The 24300-nt window shown below is 37.5% G+C and overlaps 1 protein-coding gene and 1 non-coding gene across 3 annotated transcripts in view; one reads left to right on the forward strand and one right to left on the reverse strand.

The window, feature by feature from the left end:
• RABGAP1L (RAB GTPase activating protein 1 like) overlaps nt 1-24300 on the forward strand; it is a 680962-nt gene that overhangs the window by 82946 nt on the left and 573716 nt on the right. For both annotated transcript variants that reach the window (XM_036756235.1, XM_036756234.1), the window contains exons 7-9: nt 1947-2057; nt 11152-11218; nt 18711-18813. In XM_036756235.1, coding sequence (XP_036612130.1) covers nt 1947-2057; nt 11152-11218; nt 18711-18813 — 281 coding nt within the window. The remainder of the gene's footprint in view (nt 1-1946; nt 2058-11151; nt 11219-18710; nt 18814-24300) is intronic.
• LOC118849297 lies at nt 16477-16580 on the reverse strand. The gene has a single exon (XR_005010343.1). It is a non-coding gene; the product is annotated as a U6 spliceosomal RNA (small nuclear RNA).

Genomic DNA, 24300 nt, shown 5'->3' on the forward strand with positions numbered 1-24300 from the left:
ATATGTAGACATATTCATATCCTAAAGGCCAAAGAAATTTAGGTTTTGTTGCAATTGTTTGAGGAACCTAGTGTCTTGGGCCCACTTAGGACACGGGTTCCTTTTCTCAGTCTTTCCTTCTCTACTCTGTTTCTCCCTTCCTGCCCTCAGTCAGATCAGTCAGTAAGCATTTATTAAATGCCTGCTATGTTGCCAAGCACTGTGCTAAGTGCTGGGGATACAAAAAAAGATAAAAGGTACACCTGGCCCTCTAGGAACTTACAGTCAAATGATGGAGGCAAGCAAACAACTGTGCACAAACAAGCCATATACAGGATGAAAAGAAAATAATCAATAGGGGGAAGGCAATAGAATGAGTCATTGGGAAAGGCTTCTTTCTTCCCTTTCCCCCGACTCTCTTTTTCTGTGTCTGGTTTCCCTCTCTTCCCTTTTCTTTCCCCTCCACTCTCTCCCTCCCTTCGTCTCTCACCTATCTCCTGGTCCTTTCTGCCATGCCTCTCTTAGTGCAGCTGGCATATCTCACTGCTGACTTCCTGCTTGCAAGTTTCCTGAACTCCTCAGATCTTTTCTAGACACAGGGCTACCTTGCCATGCCTCTTTCATGAGAAGCTTATTTTTACAAAAACTTTGAGCCCTTTTTTGTGTTCCTTTTGAGACTCTTTTGCATTTTAGCCCAAGGCTAGCATCTAATACCCTGTGGTTACATGCAACTTTTTATTGGGTTGATTTTCCTTTAAAAGGTAAAAATTCTGCCTAGCTTCCATATTCAAAGCAAATTTGTCCAATTCTATTGTAAAGGATTATGTTGAATTAAAAGGTAGACTTTTGAAAATAAGTTTTATAGCTTCTTCAGAAACACTGCTGATAGAAATGATGAGCCTATTATATTTCATAAATTTTCTGTCAAGTTAATTTTGTTTCTGTTAGCATTCTGTTTCATATCATCTTTTCTTTAATGTGACTTATCTTTTTGGCTTGAGAACTTATTTCCCCCACTATATTAATTTGTCTTGGTTTTAAAAATGGTGTCAGAGGCTTGTTGACCAATCGTGTTGGGAGACTAAAGGCTAGGTGATGGATGGCCTGGGCGCTGCTCTGGCATCTTCAGAATATCAAAAGAACTTGAAGGCCTCCAGCAAGCTCTCTGTGAAATAGTTAGAGCGAGCCATGGTAAGTGTCACGCAGGATGTGTTTGAGTATGTTCAGGTAGGGGGAGGACCCCCATCAATGAGTCCACAGATTCATTGGAGTGCTGAGAGATTTAAGTGAGCAACAGCATGGTCATGAGCCCTGGACTAGGGTCAGAAGACCTTGTTTGAGTCTTGGCTCAGCCATTTACTACCCGTGTGACCATTGGCAAGGCACTTGACTTTTCTGATCATCAGTTTCCTTATCTCTAAAATTTTGTTACTGTTGTATTGTCTGCCTCGTAGAGTTGTAGGGGAACTGCCCTTTGTTCTATCAAATGCTATACAAATTGTGAGCTACTATGAATATAAAAAAAGTCATAAGCACAATGATTTGGAGTTTGCATTTTAAGTTATAGAAAGATGTATTCCTTTGTAAATGGAGGAGGGCATTAATAGTCCATAGTTCAAATTAGGCAGTGTATAAAAACAAAGCATAATGCATCATGGAAGATCGAAAAGGTAAATTTTATATGTATATTATTCTGATAGTTACAGTTTTTGTTAATTTCATCAGAATGAAATACCAAGCTTTTTGAATCCAATTAAAAGGAGTTGTTGATAGCCTCCACTATTTTGTGAGCTTTCTAAAATATAACTATAGAATCCATACTGCTTAGTCTGTGCGTAGTGAGTCCTTGGTATGCTTTTTAAAAATATAATTATTATTGGCAAAATGCATGGATTGATGTAGTTAAATTTTCAGAGGGTCATCCTCATGTGTTATATATTTTATTCCTGTTATTTTGTACATTTCAGTCCTGTGCCTAAGGACAGAGAGAAATTTTATTTCAAATTGAGGCAAGGAATTGAAAAGAAGGTTGTGATCACTGTGCAACAACTGTCCAATAAGGAACTAGCGATTGAAAGGTAAGTTACATCCTGATTGAGAATCTAAAAACTGAAGATCTGGGATGGAAATGACCTGGATTGTTTTAGGCTTATGTGTGGGTATGCACACATGCATGCACAATACCCATAGATGGATATATGTGCACACATGTATGTTATGTTTGCGTGTCTGCAGTTAGGTATGTATGTACGTCTATGTTCATATGTATATATGTGTACAGACACACAAACTTAGTGGGTTGGGATGGTCAGGAGACCTGCTTTATAGTACCAGCTTTGCCATTAGTTAACTGTGTCCTTTGGCAAATCACCTGGTTCAGCACCTTTATTTGTCCATTTATAAATTGTTCCATCTTAACTAGAGATAATTTAAATACCTAATGTTTTGAACTAATCACAAAAGTACACTCCATTATATTCAGTAGGTAGCACTATTATTGCTGTTGCAACAGTCCTATTTTAAAACGAATAAAGGTAATAATGATATGTGAATATAAATAGAAATAGGTCACTTTTAGACATCCTTATTCTTAACGATTAAATCTTTAATTGATTAAATCTTCAGTTTTAAAGGGGTCCAGCAGGTGGCAGTCTTGTCAAGTAAATTCTTAAAATTCATGCCTTAGGTGCTAATCGAACAGACTTTTAAGAGAATAGTAATTCAGTTTGGCAGACAGTTGGAGTGCGTTTATATGGTGCTGTATGGTTGCATTCTATTTTATTTACCTCATCTCATTTTATACTCATAACAACATTGTGAAATAAGTCCTAGGAACATTCTAATCTCTGTTTTACAGATAAGTACTTTGAGAGATTAAGTGATTTGCCCAAGGTTATAGAGTTTATAAGTGATGGAAAAAGACTTGAACGTTTCTACCATATTGTACTGGACTGGACTGGACTGTTCAAGAACAGTTAGGAGGAAAGAATAACCTCAGAGGAGCCTAAATGTCATTTTCTTATAAACTACTTAAAGTGAAAATGACAATGCATTTTCCTGAGGGCCTATATTTCTTTATTTGTAAATCAAATATTAATGTTAAGAAGTAGCGTTCAGAAAGTTGAATAAAAGTTTATTTTGTGGTTGGATTTTTTTTTGTTACGCAACAATATAGGGGAACAAAAACCTTTTCCTGTTATCCAGTTGACATATGTGTACATAAAGCCAGATGTGTGTATATAGGCAAATCTTACTATGTATACGTATAGCTAAGCCCCTTGAAAGCACAGACTGGGTGTCTTCAGCACCTAATGCTGTGCCTTGCTATCAATCACACTTAATAAGTGTTTAGAGAGAGAACACACACAAATAGTGCATATACACACACACACATGTATACACACACCTTTGTATATACACACATATATACTCCTCTGTCTCTGTCTCTCTATATCTGTATACACACATGTATATGCATGTTGGTTCATAAATTTTTATATACAACATACCACGCTATGCTCTTCAAAAAGGTTATTTATAAAATTAATAATTTCAGAATGCAGAATTATTCATGATCTAATGAATATTTAACGACTTAGTCTGAACTCTGAGTCATGGCAGAATTGCTAACAGTAACAGTGGGTGGCAGTTTCACTACCTGTACTTTCTTTGTAGGGATATTTTACAATTGAGCTTCATGACTACTTTAAACCCTACCTGCATAGCTGATTTTATTTTCCTAAATTTTCATCCTGTAAGTTTTATTTTTTGATTAAAATATATTTCTTTTCAGTAGATAGCTATATTTTCTTTTACCTTTTCAGTTTGTATCTCTTCTCATAATAACTAGTAATAAAGCTAGCAGTACAGTGTTTGCTATGTGCCTGGTACTGTGCTAAATGATTTATCAAAATTATCTCATTTTACCCTCACAACAACCCTGAGTTGTGGGTGCTATTATTATTATTATCATTATTCACATTTTACAACTGAGGAAATTTAGGGAAACTGTTCAAGTGACTTGCCTAAGGTCATATAGCTTGTAAGTGCCAGGTCCATTACTCTACCCACTGTGCCATCAAGGTCCCTCATGCTTTGTCTTTCTTTTGACTATTTCCCTCTCCATTAATTTCTCCTTTAAAAGGACAATTAGGAAAAACACTGGGCAATAGAACATAAGTATAAATTTTAGAGTCATTAGTCATATCACTTCGTTGATTTCTTTGGACTTTTTTGTGGATTTCTCAGGAAAGTTCCTTTCTTTTTATCATCTATGATCCTAGCAGGTGTGATGACAGTGTTTTCTTTGTGTTATTCAGAATTTCAACTTCTTTCCGCAAGTTTTGATTTACACGTTTCCATCCAAATGAACAGATTACTTTCGTTGCTCTGCCAATTAATTTTCATTTGGGAAAGCCATATTTTGGCTTTCTATAAAGTTGACAGCATATAGAGAATGTTGATATTTCTCCTGTTTCAACCTTCTTGATAAAAAGTTGAGAATAAAATCTTCTTCCTGTATGTGTTTGGCACAAAATCTACTTAGGTTTTGGAGATGGCTAAAATTTTAAGAAGTGTGAGAAACTGCAGTCTGTGAATTTTGTGCAAAAAATAGCAGTAATTATGGATTGCATGAAAATACTGCAGCGTGATACCTTTCTTTATGCCACTAGTTAAATAGAAGTAAAATGATAATAGCATTTTCATAGTGCTTTAAGATTTGCAAAACTCCTTATGAATATTGTCTCATTTTATCCTCATCATAACCCTGAGAAATAGGTGATATTGCTGTCCTCCTTTTGTGGATAAGGAAATTGAGGCAAACACAAATTAAATGACTTGCCCAGGGTCATACAGCTAATAAGTGTCTGAGGCAGGTTTTAAATTCAGATCTTACTGACTTCAGGTGCAGTGCTGTGTCCTGTGCTTTATATGTGGTTTTCATCATATATAATGAACCTGGTTAAAATAGTCAAAAGATAGCTTTATTAAAGCTTTAAGAGGGCAGTTAGTTAGGTGGTGTAGTGAATAGAGTGTCGGACCTGGAGTCAGGAAGACTCATCTTCCTGAGTTCAAATCTGGCCCTAGACACTTTCTGGCTGTGTGATCCTAAGCAGGTCACTTAACCTTGCTTGCCTCAGTTTCCTCATCTGTAAAATGAGCTGGAGAAGGAGATGGCAAACCACTCCAGTATCTTTGCTGAGAAAATCCCAAATGGGGTCTCAGACATGACTGAAAAGCTACTGAGCAACAACAAACAGTTTTGTATGTAGCTTTATGTTTAGATTTATATATAGTTTTCATTATAGATGGTTAAAATATGCAAAAATTCAGTGCAGAAATAAATATTTTTATATATTTATCAACAGTAAACAAACATTTATTACATGTCTACTGTGTGCTAGAGACTATGCTGAGGATTGGAAATACAAAGAGAAAAGTGAGGCAGTCCTTGCCCCCTAGGAGCTTACAAATATTATGTTTCAGCCTTTGCTGGGTGTCTTAGAAGAGATGTGCTTGCTTCCTGCTCCAATAATCAATTGTCCTTGAATTCTTGTTTACTGCCTGCTGGCTTATAGCAAAAATCATATTAAGAGGAATTAGTGATACTGAATATCTTTTGTTGGGTGAAATGGTTGAAAGATATATTTCCTGGTGTTATTTTCCTGAAGAAAATTACCTCACATGGCCAGTGAAGGAATTTATTTTGCTTGGCTTGTACTTGTTTGTTATAAGGAATTTGTTTTTCTTTTTTTCTCTTCAGTGGGGTAGGGGGTGGAAAGGACAAAAAATAGATTTCATTTAATTAAAAAAAACTTTAAAAATGGGAACACTGGAAAATTTGATTTCTGATGTTTTATTTTCTTTTGATATAGAGCAAATAAATTTATTAATACCTTTTGACACAGATTTTTAAAAATCATGAAGGAATAATGAGACTGCTTGGACTATTGATTGCTTTATAGGTTGGTTGTGTTTGATTTTATAAATTCTACCTCTTGCTGAATTTATCCAATGACTGTCCAATGATTCAGTGGCTCACTTGTCTTTTAGGCTTAATGCATATGTATAATTTTCTTGATTTATAGTATTATGTTATAAAAATTGGAGGCATATATTAATTCCCCAGTGATTATTCAAGATTCAAAAATATTTCCTATAATTTCCCAAAGGTGACCTTCTTGTGCATCTTCAGGCTCTTTTGCTCTAATCTCTGAGGAGAAGGTTCCTTTTTCCTTTGTCAGGTTTATTAACTCTTCTCTTTATATCTTGGATACCATTCTTTTGTCCTCTGAGATTGTGCCCCAGTGATGAATTTTTATCTCTTATTCATCTTTTTTCTTTTCTTTTCTTTCTTTTTTTTTGGGGGGGATGTAGTGGGAGTACTGGCTCCTTCCTTGAAACCTTCAGAGATTCCTAGATTTCCCTTAACCTTAAAACAACCTTCTTTTGGCCCTGTCCGTTCCTTCTAGTTATTATCCTATATCTCACTGCCGAACTCCACTGATTTCTCTACTGATCCATTCTCAACTCTTACAAAAACTACTCTTTTCAAGATTTCCAACCATTTTTCAGCTGCTAAATTCAATGTTCTTTTCTCACTTCATCTTTCTTGGCTTCTCTGGGCTTTTTGGAACTATGGATCATCACTTCTTGCCCAAAAGTGCAACAGTGGAGTTGAAATAGAACCAAAATCATTTAATTACTCCTTCTTAGTGTTTTTTTTTTTTGCTATTGTAGCACCTGCCCACTATCCTCTAGAAGTGTTGTTTAAAGCTCTTTTTGTCATCACTCCTCACTTCTTTCTGTAGCCCTTTTTCTTGGTGAACTTATCTGATTCCATGTGATCAGTTATCATACCAAGCATATTGACTCTCAGATCTGTATATCCTCCAGTAATCATTCTCTTGAACTCCTCTCTTACATCACCAAATGCTTGCTGAACATATCTACCCAGGTGTTCCAATAGCATCCCACACTCATGGGAAGATATAGGTAGGAAGCAGATTGTCAAAGAATAAGGAGGTTCCAATGGATTGTCAACTTAGTAAGAATTAATATTGTTACATGACTGCCAACAAAGCTAATAATGTTAGGCTATATTGATAGCTTTCTGGTGTCCAGAAGAGTTCTACTGGATGCAGCCCTTCTCGAATACCATCTTGTGAACTTTTTTCTACATCTGAATATTTTAGGAAAGATCTAAATAAACTTGAACAGTACTGGTGGAAGACGAAATGAGGAGACTGAAGAGACTCCATATGTACCCCACATAAAGATTACTGAAGCTAATAGGGAGCTTTACACTAGAGAGAAGATTTTATATGGGCAAAATTAGCGTCTTCAACACTTTGAAGAGCTAATATATTAAAGGGATTAGATTATTTTTAGACTTTGCTCAGAAGACCTCAGAGGGCCCAACTAGGACAGTGAGTATGAGTTATAGGAGACAGATTTCAGCTCAGTATAAGGAAACACTTCCTACCAGTTAGAATTATCCAAAAATGGATTTAGCAGCATCCAGTCACTGGAGATTTTGCATTGTAGTTGACTGATCACTTATAAAGAGAGACAGTTGAGGGACTCATCTTTGAGGAAGGGGTTAGACAGAGCTTGTTAAGCTTTTTCTACTCCTGACCCCTTCAGGACTTCTTAAACTGTGGGTCACTAGATGATCTCTGAGGTCTCTTTGAAATTTCAGGCCCTTATGAGTCTGATACAGTTTTTTTGGTCTTCCATTTGGCTAATACTGTTTTAGTACTAGCTAAAATGGCACCTGATTCACTTACAAGAATAAATTAACCTTGCATTAAATCCTAGTTCCATTTTAAGAAGATCAAGTAGGTAGTTGGATCAAAAAATTCACTGTAAAGGATGTTTTTATTTTTGTGGCTGAATTTGAATTTTTCACTTATAATTTAAATACTAATGGGCTTGTTTCTGATTTCAAGTACCATTTAGTAGTATATAACTACATTTTTCTCCTTGGGTTAATTTTTTTTTAGCCAATTATCATTTAAATTCATCCTTAAAAGATTTTTCTGTTATTTTTTCCATAGTCCCATAGAATCATTTATCCTTTCGTTAAAATATGATCAAAGAGTTATACATTCCTGAATTTCTTTATTTTAAATAGGATTGAGCTTCTAATTAAGCTTCTATATTCTCTCCCGCAGATGTTATCCTTTGATATTAAAATATAGGTTTATCTTGAGAAATGAATGCAGAAAATTGACATTTAGTTATTCCACATTCATCATGTAAGAATTCATTCTTATTCAGTAATCATATCCTTTTCTATAGTTTACATTGGTTTCAGGTAGTATATTTCATTTGTAAGGTCCTATGAGTCCTTGTTTTATTTTTCAAAAGGTCTATTCTTCTTGGCTTATTAGTATATTAGTATGGCCTTGTTAGAAGAGTTTTTTCTAATAACATAAAGAAGGAATAGTTATAATGCATCCTCCATGGCTTTGCAATAGGGGAACATAAATCTGGCCAGAAAGGTGGTTGTATTTTCTGTGATTTCTCTCCTATATCCTGAACTTGAGACTTGTGTATTATTATTTATATGAAATTAGAATAACAGTATTTTTTCTGGGTCAGAAATATACAGGTAATATTTTTTTGGCAGAATTCTGGTTGAGGGTTATTCCTTGTTTTAGAAGAAGGTACATGATACATTAAAAATTTCTGATTTGTCGGCTTTTTATTAACTTTGTAAGTTAAGATTAATATCACCAAAGATTTATTTAGGATAGTTAGAGATCAGATAAGAAATACATTTTATAAACAGCTTATTTAATTTTCCTCCATATCAGATTAGTTGGCAAATACCAAGGAAATTTTGGCATGTATGTATGTTAGCCAGAATATAGCTACTTTATATACTAATACTAATCATATTTTAAAAAGACAGAACCAGGAGCATTTAAGGGAAGAGATCTGGAAAAAGAGAAACTTAGTGAAAAATCAACCAACCAGTAAAGAAGCATCAGTGCCTACTGTGTGCTAGGAACTGGGGATACAGAGATAAAACTGAAACCTTGGAGACAAAATGGAATCAAAATAATTTTTTTTTGTGTGGGGAGGAATTTGTAGCTAGGGAGGTAAGGAGAGGTTTCATGTAGATATTTAAGTTAATATTGAAGATAACTGGGGATTTTAGGAGGCAGAGGTGAGAAAGGGCTATTTCCCAGGAATAGAGAGACTGACAATGCAAAGCCATTGGAGATGACAGACAGAGTGCCATGTTTGAGGAACTGCATGGAGGCCAGTTGTGTTGGATCTGAAGAGGAGAAATGTTCAATAACACTGGATAAGTAGGGTGGGGCCAAGTTAAGAAGGATGTTAAATGCTAAATGATAGAATTCATATTTGATTCTAGTCCCACTAAGGTTCTACTGGGTTTTGAGTATATCTGCTATGTACTGGTCACTGTGCTATGGTCCTGGGGACACCAGAATGAAATAGGATTGTAGTCCATCACCCCAAAGAATTTAGAATTTAGTGAGGGGGAGATGATAAATATTAAAGAAGTTGCAATATAAGTTGTAGTAGATTGTCAAGTGAGATTTCAAACAGAACGGTTTGAGAGATTTGATGAGGGTGGAGGATTAGGAAAAGTTTCATTGTGGAGGTAGCACTTGAATTGGGCCTTGAAGGAGAGTACAGATTTTAATAGGCAGAGGTGTGGGTGGAAACTATTTCAGAGAAGGAAGATGATGGGCAGAAAGCCATGAGAGGTAGAAAGGTCAGGACAAAATACCCTGAAATAGGATAGAGGATGTATGGGTAGAGAGATGGTGATGGATGTGAGTGATTTTGTGGAGGCAGGATCAGTGGAAGCTTCTGGAACAGAGGAATGACATGGGAACACCCTGACTTTTAGGAGTATCACTTTGACAGCTCTGTGGCGTATGTATCAGAGAGAGCTGGAACTGAAGGAAGGGAGGGAGCCATTTTGCAGCTATTTCAGTAGTCCAGTTGAGAGGTGATGATTACTGGCTTAGAATAGGGTGGTTGTGGTGTGAGTAGAGAAGAGCTGTGGTTATAGGAGGTGTTGAAGACATAGAATCAATAAGACTTGGCAAGATTAGCCATGGGGGTAGTAGTGAGAGAGAGTGAGTTGGCCCAGATGAATCCTAGTTTATAAATCTGGGTATCTCATGAAAGAAGGTGGTGATCTCAACAGAAGTAAGAAAGTTAGAAAGGAGGAGGTATGGCTTTAGGGGCAGTCACTCCTAAAGGTAGTGAGTTTTGTGTTGTAGGTATTTTAGTCCCATCTCTGCTACCAACTCATTCTGTGACATTAGGTATGTCCTTGTCTAAGACTCAGCTTCCTGGTTTGTAAAATGAAGGTGGTTGGACTAGGTGATCTCCAAGTCTCTCTCAGCTCTAATATGTGTTTATTCTATGTAGTTAGCAGTCTTATTGGCCTTTTTGGCGGGGAATGGGGTGTCAGTTAGTTTCTGGTAAGCTGGAGAAAATACTTGGAAGGAATCATTCAATCATAAGGAGGAAGGAATCATTCAATCATAAGGACTCTTTATAATGTATCCTTGTTTGAAGGAGGAAATAACAGAATCCTTGAATCTTGGGAAATGAAAGAGGCCTCAGATGTTGTCTAGTACAAACTCTAAACCTTGACTCTTTCCTTAATGACCACCAATACTTAATCTGTATTTACCTAAGACCAGTGTATTGGGAAACTGTAATTATGGTCTTTATCCTCAAAAATCTCCCTTGACAAATTAATTAGGTTAGTGATTCTTGACCTAGATATTAAGAATAACCTACTTTATTCAGGCAAAATCTCTTATTTGAAAATTAATACCTTAGCCATTATTCTCTCCCCTTTTGATCAGCACTTAATTTGAAGACCATTTCTAGGATGCCCTATGGTGAATGCTTACACTGTTGTTAATTTTTTAATGGAAAATGACAGGCTGGTCATTTGATGTTATCATTTCCATGTTATATTATGCAATTTAATGTAGTATTGTAGAAAATTTACGTTTATATATGATGAAATATGAATAACCATTTATAGGAATTGAGGTGCTCAGATGGAACAATAATGTACAAATAGATTTTCTGCCTGCTGGGCTAAAATCTTTGATTTAATGGTTTATTGTTTCTTAAATTTTTTTTCTTCTTTAATATTTTCAGATGTTTTGGAATGTTACTAAGCCCAGGTCGAAACGTGAAGAACAGTGACATGCATTTACTGGATATGGTAATGATCATCTTAAGCGACTTTAACCAAGTGTAGATCAGAGTTCCCCTGTTGAGATACTTGTCATAATCTCTTAAGGAACTGTTTTCTAGTCCACACTTTCATTTAATAAGGTCTTTTGGAAACTTGACCTGAAAGTACTGAAGAAGGTGGGAAATGGGTAAATTCCTACGGAAGGAAGGTGAAGGCCTATAAATGTTAGTGTTTTGGCAGAGCCCCCTTTATTCATCTGTTCTTAAGCCTTTTAGGAAAATGTCTTTTCTTTGATGAGCTAGGAAGAGTAAGGATATTAAAATAACAGGCATCTCCAGAGGTAATATATTTCCTTTCATTTGTTTTAGTATAGTATTATTAATTTGAATATCATGATTGACATTTCTTTTAAAGAATTTTTCTACCACCTTTTTGATGGCCTTAGAAAAATGTATTGCCTTTCAGCATGGCATTTAAAAGAAGTCTTTAAAAGCCAACATGAGTTTGTGAAAATTGGTATTTGTTACAGCAGCTGCACGTCAGCATTCAGAGTCTTAGCTGATAATCAGAAGTACCACTTATTACTAGCACTAATGATGAAATCAGGCATAGCTTTTCTAAATCCCAGAGGAAGGAGCTAATCTTTATGGTTGGTATTAGATTTTTTGATCAATTTATTTTCTTGACCATATTACATGCGGTCACATTACATATATGCTACATATTACATGTATTCTACATGTTCTCTAGAATTCCTCCTGCAAAATAGCATATATGTTGATTTCATTTTGTTGTATTCCTCTGAATTTCTTAAGAATCAGTTTCCTTCAGAATAAATCAGGAAAAGCTTCCCGTGAGTTTTCTAAATGTGTCAGTCATTTTGAACCCAGAAACTTAAATTAGCCACACATGGCCTGTTAGCTTCCATCTCTGCATGAGTGTATATGTAAATATATATGCTATATCACTAATGAATGTTCAAACATTGATTATTTAGGACACTGGCATTCTCTGAGGAGGTGGTTTGGGCCATAAAGAATTCTAAGAAGTTTAGATGTTAAAGTGTAAACCTTTAAAGCCTTAAAAATAATGATTGACGTAGCAAATTTCTCTGAAAAGCCTTATCCCAGAGACTCAGTATATCTTTATTTGAACCTTTTCAAGAGTCTTTGGCAGTCTATCATCCTTCAAAGGCTGGATGTACTTGGGGGTGGAGAGAGGCTGTTGTCATCAGTACCTCTGGTGAAGGGAAACTAAGCAAATTTGAGTACTGGTAGGATGACTGATATACCCATGTAGATTTTTATTATTTTTTTTTTATCCATGTTATCTTTTCATGACTTTAATTGAGAATTGAATAATTTTAACGTAAATTCTTATTACACAAAAAGAAATATCTGCTAGATTAGATTTAGTTCAGTTCAACAAATATTTGTTTTTACTCTATCACTGGGATAAGAAGACAAAAACAGGACTGTCCCTGCCTTCAAGGAGCTTATACCTCAGTGAGGGTAGGGTGGGTATGACACATATATAGAAACTGAAATGTAAAGCATAGACATCAAAACTATACATGCACTTTTAAGAGGGAGAGAGTCTTCCCCAATTGAGAAATGGTCAAAGGATATGAACAGGCAGTTTTCAGAGGAAGAAATTAAAGCTATCTACAGGCATATGGAAAAATGCTCTGGATCGCTGCTGATTAGAGAAATGCAAATCAAAACAACTCTTAGATACCACATCTCTCCTGTCAGATTGGCTAAAATAACAAATCAGGAGAATGATAAATGCTGGAAAGGATGTGGGGAAATTGGAACATTGTTGCATTGCTGGTGGAGTTGTGAGCTGATCCAGCCATTTTGGAGGGCGGTGTGGAACTATACCCAAAGGGCTATAGAAATGTTCATACCCTTTGACCCAGCAATACCACTTCTAGGGTTGTATCCCAAAGAAATCACGCAAGCGGGAAAAGGACCCATATGTACAAGAATATTTATAGCAGCTCTCTTTGTGGTAGCCAAGAATTGGAAAGCAAAGGGATGCCCATCAATTGGGGAATGGCTGAACAAGCTGTGGTATATGAAGGTGATGGAATACTATTGTGCCATAAGAAATGGGGATGATGCAGACTTCATAACAACCTGGAAAAACCTACACGACATAATGCTGAGTGAGCGGAGCAGAGCCAGGAGAACGTTGTGCACAGCCACAGATATGTGGATTCCGTGAGGACCAACCCTGACATACTGCGCTTTTCTCAGCAACCTAAGGGGCAAGGACAACTCCAGGGGACTCACGATGGAGAATGCTATCTTCATCCAGACAAAGAACTGCGAAGTTTGAATACAGACTGAGGCACACTACATGCTCGCCTTTTCTGCTTCTCTTTTGTTTTTGTTTTTGGGGGTTTTTTTTTTTTTGGTTCTGTTTCTTCTTTCTCATGATTCATTCCATTGGTCAAAATTCTTCTCCATGACTTGACTAGTGCATAAATTAATTCAATGCAAAGTCATTCATGACAGTTATGAGACTCCATGCCGTCTTGGGGAGGGAGGGGGGAGGGAGGGGAGAAAATCTGGAACTCAAAACTATGGAGAACTGTGTGTGGTAAACCAAAAATAAATAAAGAAATTTATAAAAAAAAAAAGAGGGAGAGAGTGATAATCACTGGCAGTGAAAGGGAAAAAGAGTATCTTAATAATAATAATAATAATAATAGCTAACATTTATATGACATTTTAAGTTTTGCAAAGTGCTTTACAAATGTTATCACACTTTGTCTTCACAACAATCTTAGAAGTAGGAGCTATTCATTTCATCCCATTTTACAGATGAGGAAACTGAGGCAGATAGAGGTTAAAACTTGCTCAAGATTATACAAGTAATCTGAGTAACCTTAAGTATCTGAGGCCAGATTTGAGTTCATGTCTTCTGATTCCAAGTATAGTACTCTGTCCACTATGCCACCTGGCTGCCCTGTGAGGGAAATGACACCTGAGTTGGGTGTTAAAGGAATATAAGAATTGTATGTGGCAGAGGTAAAGTAGGATTGGATTTTGGATATGGGGCAGGGCCACGACCCTTTTTCACATTTCAGTAGCATTCACTGGCATTACATGGCGTGATGGCATGCACAGTGCAAAATGTGCATGTTTTGTGTTCAACCCCAAGGCTGCAGTGAAGTTGTGTGATGCAACATGGGCAAGCACTGCCAGAAACCCCTTGGATTCATTACGCGTTTGATTTTTAATTAATTTTTGATACTTGGCATGTTCAAAAACCTTTTACTGTTGCCAAACTTTTCATGACCCCCTATGGGATCTCGATGCACAATTTAAGATCACTTAAGGGATCACTTCTTCAGAGTCATGGAGATAGGACATAGAATGCTGTGTCTAGAGAATGGCTAGTAGACTATTTTGACTGAAAGAGAAAGTGTATGAATGGAAATAATATGAAATAAAAACGGAAAGGTAAGAGGAACTTGTGTTGTGGCCAAAATGTAACGTGATATCTTACCCTCTAAACCCATCATTCCTTCAGAACTTCTCAGTTTCTTTTGAGGATGCCAACATCCTTTCAATCGGTCAGATTCATAACCTTGGATCATACTTATTTTTCCCCACTCCCTCAGGATTTCTTTCCCCTCTTTCTGGTTACTTACTGTTCCTTACTTCTGCAAAATCTCTTACCTTTGTCTTCTTTTCACTATGTAGTTTTGAACTAGTTGATTGGCACATACTTTCTTTGTAGTTATTTGCTGCTGTAAATATCTTTCTACATATGGGACCTTTTTCTCTCTGTCTTTGTTCTTCTTGGGGCCTATGTTTAATAGTGATATATTGCTAAGGCAACACTAATGCATTGACTGCACCATTTAATGACTTTCTTTTGCCTTTTTTTGTATCCCCAGTGCATAACACAATGCCTGCCACATAGCTGATGCTTAATAAATGCTTATTGACTGATTGACTGACAGACTTTTTAAAACTCCTTCTGAGTGGGGCTTGTTTCATTACAATTATAGTTGTACCCCAAGAATGTAGCCTGATGCGTAGAACATAGGAGGTCATTAATCAAATGCTTGTTGATCAATAATTCCAAATTGTTTTTCACAATGGTTGGACCAGTTCATAGGTCTCTCAAGGGTACCTTAGTATGCCCGTTTCATTGCTACTCCTCTAATATTGATCATTTTTTTGTGTTTTGTCATCTTCACAAATCTGATAGGTGAGAGGTTAAATCTCAGAGTTTAAAAAATTGCATTTCTCATATCATTAGTGATTTGGAATGTTGATATCATACTGCTAACTTGTAATTCTTCTTTTGAAAACTGCCTCTTTATGCTTCTTGCTCACTTTTCCATTTGGGAAATGGCTCTTATTTTTAGCAATTTCTATTCTTTTTTTTTACATTAAACTTTTCTCAGAGATAGGAGATAGAGATTTTTTTCCCCAATTAATTACTCATCTTCTAATTCTAGCTGCATTGATTTGGTTCATATAAAAGCTTTTCAGTTTTTTGTCATTCAGCTCATCTGTTTTACCTCCCCAAATGAGATGCAGCGTGGCATAGTAGAAGGAGAGCCAGTGTCAGAGTGAAGATGTTCAGTTCTCATCTCCGAGACTTTCTGGCTTTGTGACCCTGGGCAAGTCACTTAACTTTTTAGTGTTCTACACAACTCTCTAAAACTATAAGGTTCGGAGACAGTGCCAGTCTGCATTGGCAGAGGAAGTTCCACGTATTGGCAGAATTCGTCCCTGTGATTACTTCTATCCCTTATTTAGTTAAGAATTGTCTCCCTGAGTCATAGCTGTAAAAGGTATCTCCTTCCATTCTCCTTCTCTTTGTTGATGATGTAATCTTTTATATTTAGATCATGCACCCCTTGGAGGTTATAGAGTATAACTTGTTGGTTCATATGTGATTTCTTCCAAACTTTCTCAGCAGTTTTCCCTCCCCCAACCCCAAGTAGGGAGTTCATATCCTCCTAGGGTTTGTTGAACACTGGGATGCTATCTTCAGTTGCTTTTAGATCTTGTTTACCTAATCAGTTTCATTGTTCAATTTTGCTATTTTTAAAAACCTGTCCCAAACAACTTTGATGATTATAGAGTATAATTTGAGATTCGGTAATGCTAGGCTGCTTCTGCGCCCATGTTTTTTCCTTACCCTCCTTGATGTTCTTGACCTTCTGATTCTCCCAGATGAGTTTTGATATTATTTTGTCTAGTTCTAAAAAGAATCCCCTTGATATTTGGGATGGCATTAAATCTGTAAATTTAAAAAGAATAAAATTCTTCCTGAATTTCTATGTAATCCTGGGGCAAGACCCATGCTAATCTTGGCCTTTTTCCAATTTTAGTATTTGTGCTCCTGGAGTAAGGACAAAAATGAAATTTAACATCATTTCACTGCTGGGAAAGTTTGGAAGAAGTCATGTTTAAACCAACATGTTATTTAACACCATATGTTAAGTATTTACTATTTTTGGAGCATTGTGTTTGGTACCAGAGGAGGTAGAATGCTAAATAAGACATGATCTCTTCCCTCTTGGAATTTATAACCTAGAAAAGAGGATACTATAGATGTACAGATATAAATATAAATAAAATATGATAATTATGTTATCTATAAAATGCTACATGAAAATTGCAAACCTCCCTTTAGTAATATGCTGTTACTGCCTTTATATTTGCCAAAACTTGGAATATAATTGAATAATTATTTCTGCCCTCAATTCATCAGGTTGCGCTGACTAGCAGGAAACAATGTGCATATTTCTAAAGTGCCTGCTATATACCACTCACCATGCCCTATGCCGGCGATGCAGAGATAAAAAGGATGTGGTTCCTGGCCTCCAGGAGCTTACGTTTTATTAGAGAATATAAGTACATAAATAAGCATGTATAGAATTCACACAATTGGGTGGTGCAGTGGAGAGAGCACTTGGCCTGGAGTCAGGAAGACTCATCTTCCTGAGTTCAGATCTTTCCTCAGACACTTACTAGCTGTGTGACCCTGGGCAAGTCACTTAACCCTGTTTGCCTCAGTTTCCTCATCTGTAAAATGAGCTGGAGAAGGAATTTGCTCTAGTATCTTTGCCAAGAAAACCCCAAAAGGGGTTATGAAGAGTAAGAAAAACTCAACTGAACAAGAAGAAAACACAAAATAAATACAAGGTAATTTTTGGATTTCCCCTATAGAAGGGGAAACATGACATGAGTCTTGAAGGAAACAAGGGATTCCAGGAGTTGGAGATGGGAGTGATGGCCTTCCAGGTCTAGGGGATAGCCAGTCCTGAAGCATAGCAATGGAAGATTGTATCATGTGGGAGCTCACTTCATAAGCTTCAGAGACGCAAAGCTGCAAGAAGTCTATTTTGGTTGGATGTTAAATAGTGAGAAGAGGAATCAATTCTAATAAGGTTGGAAAGGTAGGCCAGATTGTGGCTGGATTGTGAGGGTCTTTAAATGGTAGGCAAGGTTATGTGGATGATCTATGATGTGGAGGATTGTTTTTAAGATGATCCAGAGTTGACTAATACTGGAAAAAAAAAGTGATTGTCTTTAATGGTATGATGGTGTCATAATGTAGATTGATGTCAGTATTTTAAAAAGAAATTCATTGTTGAGGGAAAAAGCTAACATCAGTTTCACTACTGCCTTTTATTGTTCACTTGTTCAATTGTGTTCAACTTTTTGTGACTGTGGACATGTTGTCCGTGGAGTTTGCCTTGCCTTCCCTCCTCAAAAAAAGAATTAAAAAAAAAAGTTTTTATTACGTACCTACTATATGCCAGGGCATATACGTGGCACAGTGGATAGAGTGCTAGGCCTGGAGTCAGGAAGACTCATCTTCCTGAGTTCAAATCTGGCCTCAGGAACTTACTAGTTGTGTGACCCTGGGCAAGTCACTTCACCCTGTCTGCCTCAGTTTTTTGCTTTTTTTTGGCAGGGCAATTGGGGTTAAGTGACTGGCCTAATGTCATACAACTAATAAGTATACCAAGTGTCTGAGGCCGGATTTGAACTCAGGTCCTCCTGATTCCCGGGCCAGTGCTCTACTCACTGTACCCCCTAGCTGCCCCATAAAAACTTATTAATTAGTTGATTGGTCATCCCGAAAAGGTAACCGCATTGGATTATATGTGTATGGAGAGTAGAGGTGTATGAATTTTTTTTTTGAACCAGAATGAGGTTAATTAAGATACTAGTGCTGCTGCAGTTCTGTTTTTGCGATTCAGCTTGTTCATGTAATTTGCATTTTCCATGAGATGAATTCCTCATAACCTGACAAAATTAAACTTTTGGTTTTTTGATGCCCTCAGGGAATCTACAATTTAGAGACTTGTATGGCAAATATTTTTCTAAAGAAGAATTTTTCTGAAGTAAAAGGCTTTTGGTCGTGTGTCCAGTTCTAAAATTTTCCTATATCTGGTTTCCTTAAAGCCATTACAAATTCTGATTTTCTAAAGAGATTCCAAATAATACCTGCTCAAATATTCATGTATCTATAGGAATCCATGGGAAAGAGCTGCGATGGAAGAGCTTATGTTATTACTGGAATGTGGAACCCCAACACACCTACATTCTTGGCACTTAATGAAGAAACTCCTAAAGGTGAATTTTCTCGAAAGATCGTTCATTGTTTGGCTCAAGATATTGCTCTGTGAAAATGTTACTATAATGAAACACTTAGAAAATTTTTGTTGGTATTGGTTATTATTAGTAAAGGTCATAGCCTTAAAGATGCAAAAGTAATTGTTCCTGCTTCAGGTTATAGAAACACTTTGATGTGACATAGACTAATTGAAGGTCTACTCCTATCCAAAGCACTGAGGATATATAGACAAAAGGGAAATAGTTTTGAGTCCCAGGGGTGGGGAACCTGCAGCCTTGAGGACACAAGTGGCCCTCTAGGTCCTCAAGTGTGGCCCTTTGACTGAATCCAAACTTTACAGACCAAATCCCTCAATAAAAGGATTTGTTCTGTAAAACTTGGATTCAGTCAAAAGGCTGCACCCAAGGACCTAGAAGGTCACATGTGACCTTGAGGCCACAGGTTCCCCACTCCTGGTTTAGACCCTTACGGATTTTACATTCTATTTGAGATTGAGCTGGATAGGGGATGCAGGAATGGTGGACAGACACTATGTATACAGTTAAGTAACTACAAAGTAAATTCAAGAGGAATTTAGTTTCTAGCAGTAGGGAAAGGGAACAAACGAGACTTCTTAGGAAAGGCACCTGAAAATGGTGAAGATGGGAGAAAGTTCCAGATTCTAACCATCTGGGAGGAAGAGCATTCCAAACATTGGATAGCCTGTACAGAAGCACAAAGAGGGTATCCTAATGACTTTGGAGAACAGTTAGTGGGCAAGCTGACCAGCATCTAGAGTCATGGAAAAGGAAGCTAAGAAGGAAAGGGGCTGCAAAAGTTTATGGGAGCTAAATTTCTTAAGGCTTTAAAGAATGGGCATAGGTGTTTGTACTTTATGCTAGAGACAGTGGGGATGTACTACAGATTTTGAGCAGGGGAGTGACAGGATCAAGCCTATGTTTGAAGAATATCAGTTTCATAGTTGCATGGGGGCCGGATTAGGGAAAGGAGGGAATGGAAGTAGGGATACCAAGTTCGGAGGTTTTTACCAAGAGAGAGATGACAAGGACCTGAATTAGGATAGTGGCTGTGTAATTAGAAAGAGACAGCATGTGAGCGGGGTTGTGGAATTAGAATTGTTAAGGTATGGGGCCTGAGGTAGTGGAGAGAGCCAAGGACTGCTTTGAGATTGTGAACCTGGGAGATGGGAAAGATGATTATTAATGAAAATATGGGCATTTGGATGAAGAAAGGGATTTCCCTAAGGGAAAAATAATGAGTTTGAAAGTTTGAGTTCCAAGTTAAGAAGTTCAGGAGGCTGTGAGTGATTAAGGGCTGTGCAAGAGAAAGATTAAGATTGAATGCCTCTTCATAAATATGATGATTGAAGCCTTGGAAGCTAATCAGATTATTGAAAGAGTTTATAGGGTGAGAAGAGGACCAAGGACTGAGATGTGGGGGACACCTATGATTGATGGGCAGGAGGTGAATGATGATACAACAAGGTAGACTGAGTTGGGGTCAGATATGTAAGAATAGACAAATGTGGATCTTCTTCATTCCAGGTCTTATATTTCCTCTGAGTTCTTTCTAGCCAGTTAAAATTAATCATTCAATAAACATTTATTAAGTGCCTGCCCTAGTATTAACCAGTTTAACTTGGCTCTTTCCCCTACTCTCAAATCGTTTCCCTCGTGTCCTGTAGCATTGCTTATGCTTTAGAAAGCCCCAACCCTGAAATCCCCACATCATCTGCCTCCTCCTCGCCTTTCACTGGCCACCGAACTGTATCCATTACAGATTTGTGTTCTTTACTTCCAAATGTGTCCTGGCTGCAGCACTGCAATTCTTTTTACTCTCTTCTTGCTCCTTATTCATAACCAGTTCTCTTTCAGCCTTAAAATCCTCCCTTCCCTTGACCCAAATCATCCCTTCAGGCTGCCATGCAGTGTATCTCTTGTTCTGTTTCAGCCAAACTCCTAGAAAAAACTGTTGATGCTCGTTACTTCCACTTCTTCTCCACTCGTGTCTCAGACTTTGCAGTTTGACTCTTGGGGGGGGGAGAGAGAGAGAGAGAGAGAGAGAGAGACTGAGAGAGAGAGAGAGAGAGAGAGACTGAGAGAGAGAGACAGGGACACCAGGATAGCATCTTTTGTGCATCCATAGGGGGCATGATGTGGGTGATGATCTGACAAAAGAGGTGGAGAAGGTAGTTAGAAGAGAACTAGAAGAGAGTAGTCTGAGGAAAACTTAGAAAGGAAAAGGCATGTAGAAGGAGAATGTGGGCAGCAGAATCAAATTTAGCAGATAGGTCAAGAAAGATAGGCACTAAGAAACAAGCATATTTGGCAATAAAGATATTGATAACTTGAAAGAGAGAAGTTTCAGTTGAGTGAAGAGGTTGGAAGCTTGATTGCAAACGATTGAGAACTGAGAGGAGTGGAAGTAGAGCCAGTGAGTCTAGACAGTTTTTCAAGGAATTCGCAAGAGAAAGGGAAGGGTTAGTAGCATTGGGTAAAGGATTTTTTTTAAGGATGAAGGAAATTTGGGGGTGAGAAGGAGCTGGTTGAGTCTCCCTCCCTCCTTCCTTCCCTCCTTCCTTACTTCCTTCCCTCCTTCCTTCCTTCCTTCATTCCTTCGTTCCTTCCTTCCTTCCTCTCTTCCTTCCCTCCTTCCTCCATGTATTTCTAAAATCTGAGTTAGTCAGTCATTTCCCTCCCAACCTATATAGACCTCTTTAAACTGCTCCCACTTTTTCCCCTTATCAGAATCATATCTTTTTTTTGTCTTACTTTCAGTCTTGAGCATTTCCAACCCTTCTTGTAGAGACATTCACCCCTACAGAATTTTAGGTCATGGGATATTGACCACTTTTCCTCTGAACCCTTTGAAATCTGGCCTTGCCAAATCTGCTGTGCACATCAGACTGAACCTTTTGTTCTACGCCTTCTCTGTGCCAAATTCTAAGCTAGATTGTCCATTTGCTTCCAAGATTTCTAAATCTTTGTGCTGCTTTGTTTTCATGCTTAATGGATAGAGTCCCAAGTCTCATGTGAGATCTCTGTTATTTTTAGCATTAATTCTTAGCATTGTAAGTGGTAGGAGAGGCCTTGAGTTAGGCAGGCTAATTTGTGGAAAGCTGCATCCAGCCAGGTGGGAAATGATGCAGATCTGAACTTGAGTTGTGGTGTTACAGCTGCAGGGGCTGTGAAGAGGCCATGAAGTCTTTTGGCATAAGTGAGATTGTTTTTAATTTGACCTGGTAAACTTTGAAAAAATAGAACCAAACCTAATCAGTTGTCATAAGGATTGGTTACTAGTACAAACTCAACTCATCAATTCAGATGTTAGTTTAATTTGTGTAAATTTTGCTTACATAGTAAGGGATTCCCTTGCACATTAAGGAACAGAGTAGACTCTTGGCTAATGTAATTTCTTTCATCTGTAATAAAAGAAAAGAAAACATGGAGTCTCCCCCCTTCCCCCTCCCCAGGAGACCTGCATGGGTAAGAAAGTATTGAGATTTCCTTTTGTAATTTGAAGAAGTTCACTAGAACTACTTCAGTGAAACTGCAGAACCAAAACATTTTTGCTATTATATGAAGACAGTTCTTGTATCAGGCTTTTCCATTTTACTATGGACTACAGTTTGTTTTTTAATGAAGAAAGAAAAGAGACACCCTCTTTTCCAGTGATCAGTCTATGATTCTGGCTTGGGTAAGAAGGAGACAGCTTTTTGTAACTCTTGATTAATTATATTGCTATATTATATTTCCTTAACTATTTTAGTAATAGAAAACTAGGTGTACATCAACATTTTAAAAATCTTGAAATAATACCTTGTAATCCTGTATCTTCCTGCTTTGTGGGTTTGAATTCTTACAACTTTTCTGGCTAAGGGGAGAGATTGCAAATATTATCATGGTGTCTTAAATGAAGAAAATAAGACTTATAAAAATTGAGTAACTTGTCCAGGGAAAAACATTGATATGGCTCACGGGTGGGGAACCTGTGGCCTTGAGGCTCTCTAGGTCCTTGGGTGAGGCCTTTTGACTAAATCCATAATTCACAGAACAAATCCCTTTAATAAAAGGATTTGCTCTGTAAAACTTAGACTCAGTCAAAAGGCCACATCCAAGGACCTAGCAGCCACATGTGGTCTTGAGGCCACAGGTTCTCAACCCCTGATATGGCTGAACCAGAAAGAGAATTTAGAGATCCTGTGTGTTCAACACCATCCTTTTTGGGGGTGGGGGATGGGGTGGGGTGAGAATCACACAGTTTCTGGTGTAAAATGATTTTCTGGTCTTATTTGACAAAATCAAATATTTTGTCACTTATTTTTATAAATTCATCCTTCTTGTAGGCATGTACAAAAATAAGTTGCCGTCAAGGGAAAATGTGGCTGTTCCCTAGTTAATATGAATGTAAGCTATATAGTGATATGCATTTAGATTATGAGTTAGAACAGGCATAACTTTATAGCATTTAATATTCACATCCTTGTTTAACCCTAAGTTAGTCTCAGCAAACATTTATTAAGTACCAGTTTTGTTCAAAGTACTAGGTATTAGGGAGCCCAACAGTTCAATAAAAATCAGTCCTGATCTCATAGAACTTGCTGTCTTGCAGGGAGAGTACGAGAACATATATAGAACTAACCATAACATAAAAATAGAACACGGTGAATGCATAAGAGAAGTGATAGCCCTTCTGGTCTTCACTTTGCTTTGGGCCCATCTGTAGTACTCTGTTCACTTTTGGGCCCCATAGTTTAAGAAAGATATTCATAAGCTATATAGCTACTGTGGGAGGAGGGAAACCAGGGTAGAGGACACCTTTGAGACCATGTCATATGAGAAGCAGTTGAAGAGACTGGGTATGTTTATTTTATGGGAGAGAAGATTTTGAGGAGAATATGGTAGGGTTCTCCAAGTTTTCAGAAAACTGTCATTTGGAACAGGGATTAGTTGTGTTTTGTTAGGTGCCAAAGAACAGACATGGGAGCCTTGGTAGGGGGTTGGAAAGAGACACATTTAGAGTTGATGTTAGAAGAATTTTCCTAATAATTGGAGCAGCCCAGAAGTGGAATGGACTAGTATGGGCAGTGATGAGTCCACCATTGAAGGTGTTCAGGCAGAGACTGGAGAACCACAAGCTGGATGGGCAAGTTTTAGTGGGGTTCTACTAAAACTGTTCATTGGGCTAGGCAGCTGACAAGTTCCCTTCAACCATAAGGCTTCTGAGAGATATTGATAAAGTGTGTAATGAGGTCCAAGGAAAGAAAGGGTTAAAAAAATCTGGGGAAATAAAATGAGTAGATAACAATGTTACAGTTGAATACAAGGCCATCTTCCTTTAAGGCCTCCTTAGAGACATGAATACACCACACGCAGTAATTTATCTGTATTTATGTTGATTTTATCCTCTCCTGGCTTCTCCTCTATGAGATTATAGTCCCATTTAGTGTTGGGAAGGGAGAGGATTTTTTTACTCTTTAGCCTTAA

The sequence above is a fragment of the Trichosurus vulpecula genome, chromosome 4, assembly GCF_011100635.1.
Source record: "Trichosurus vulpecula isolate mTriVul1 chromosome 4, mTriVul1.pri, whole genome shotgun sequence".
Lineage (NCBI taxonomy): Eukaryota > Metazoa > Chordata > Mammalia > Diprotodontia > Phalangeridae > Trichosurus > Trichosurus vulpecula.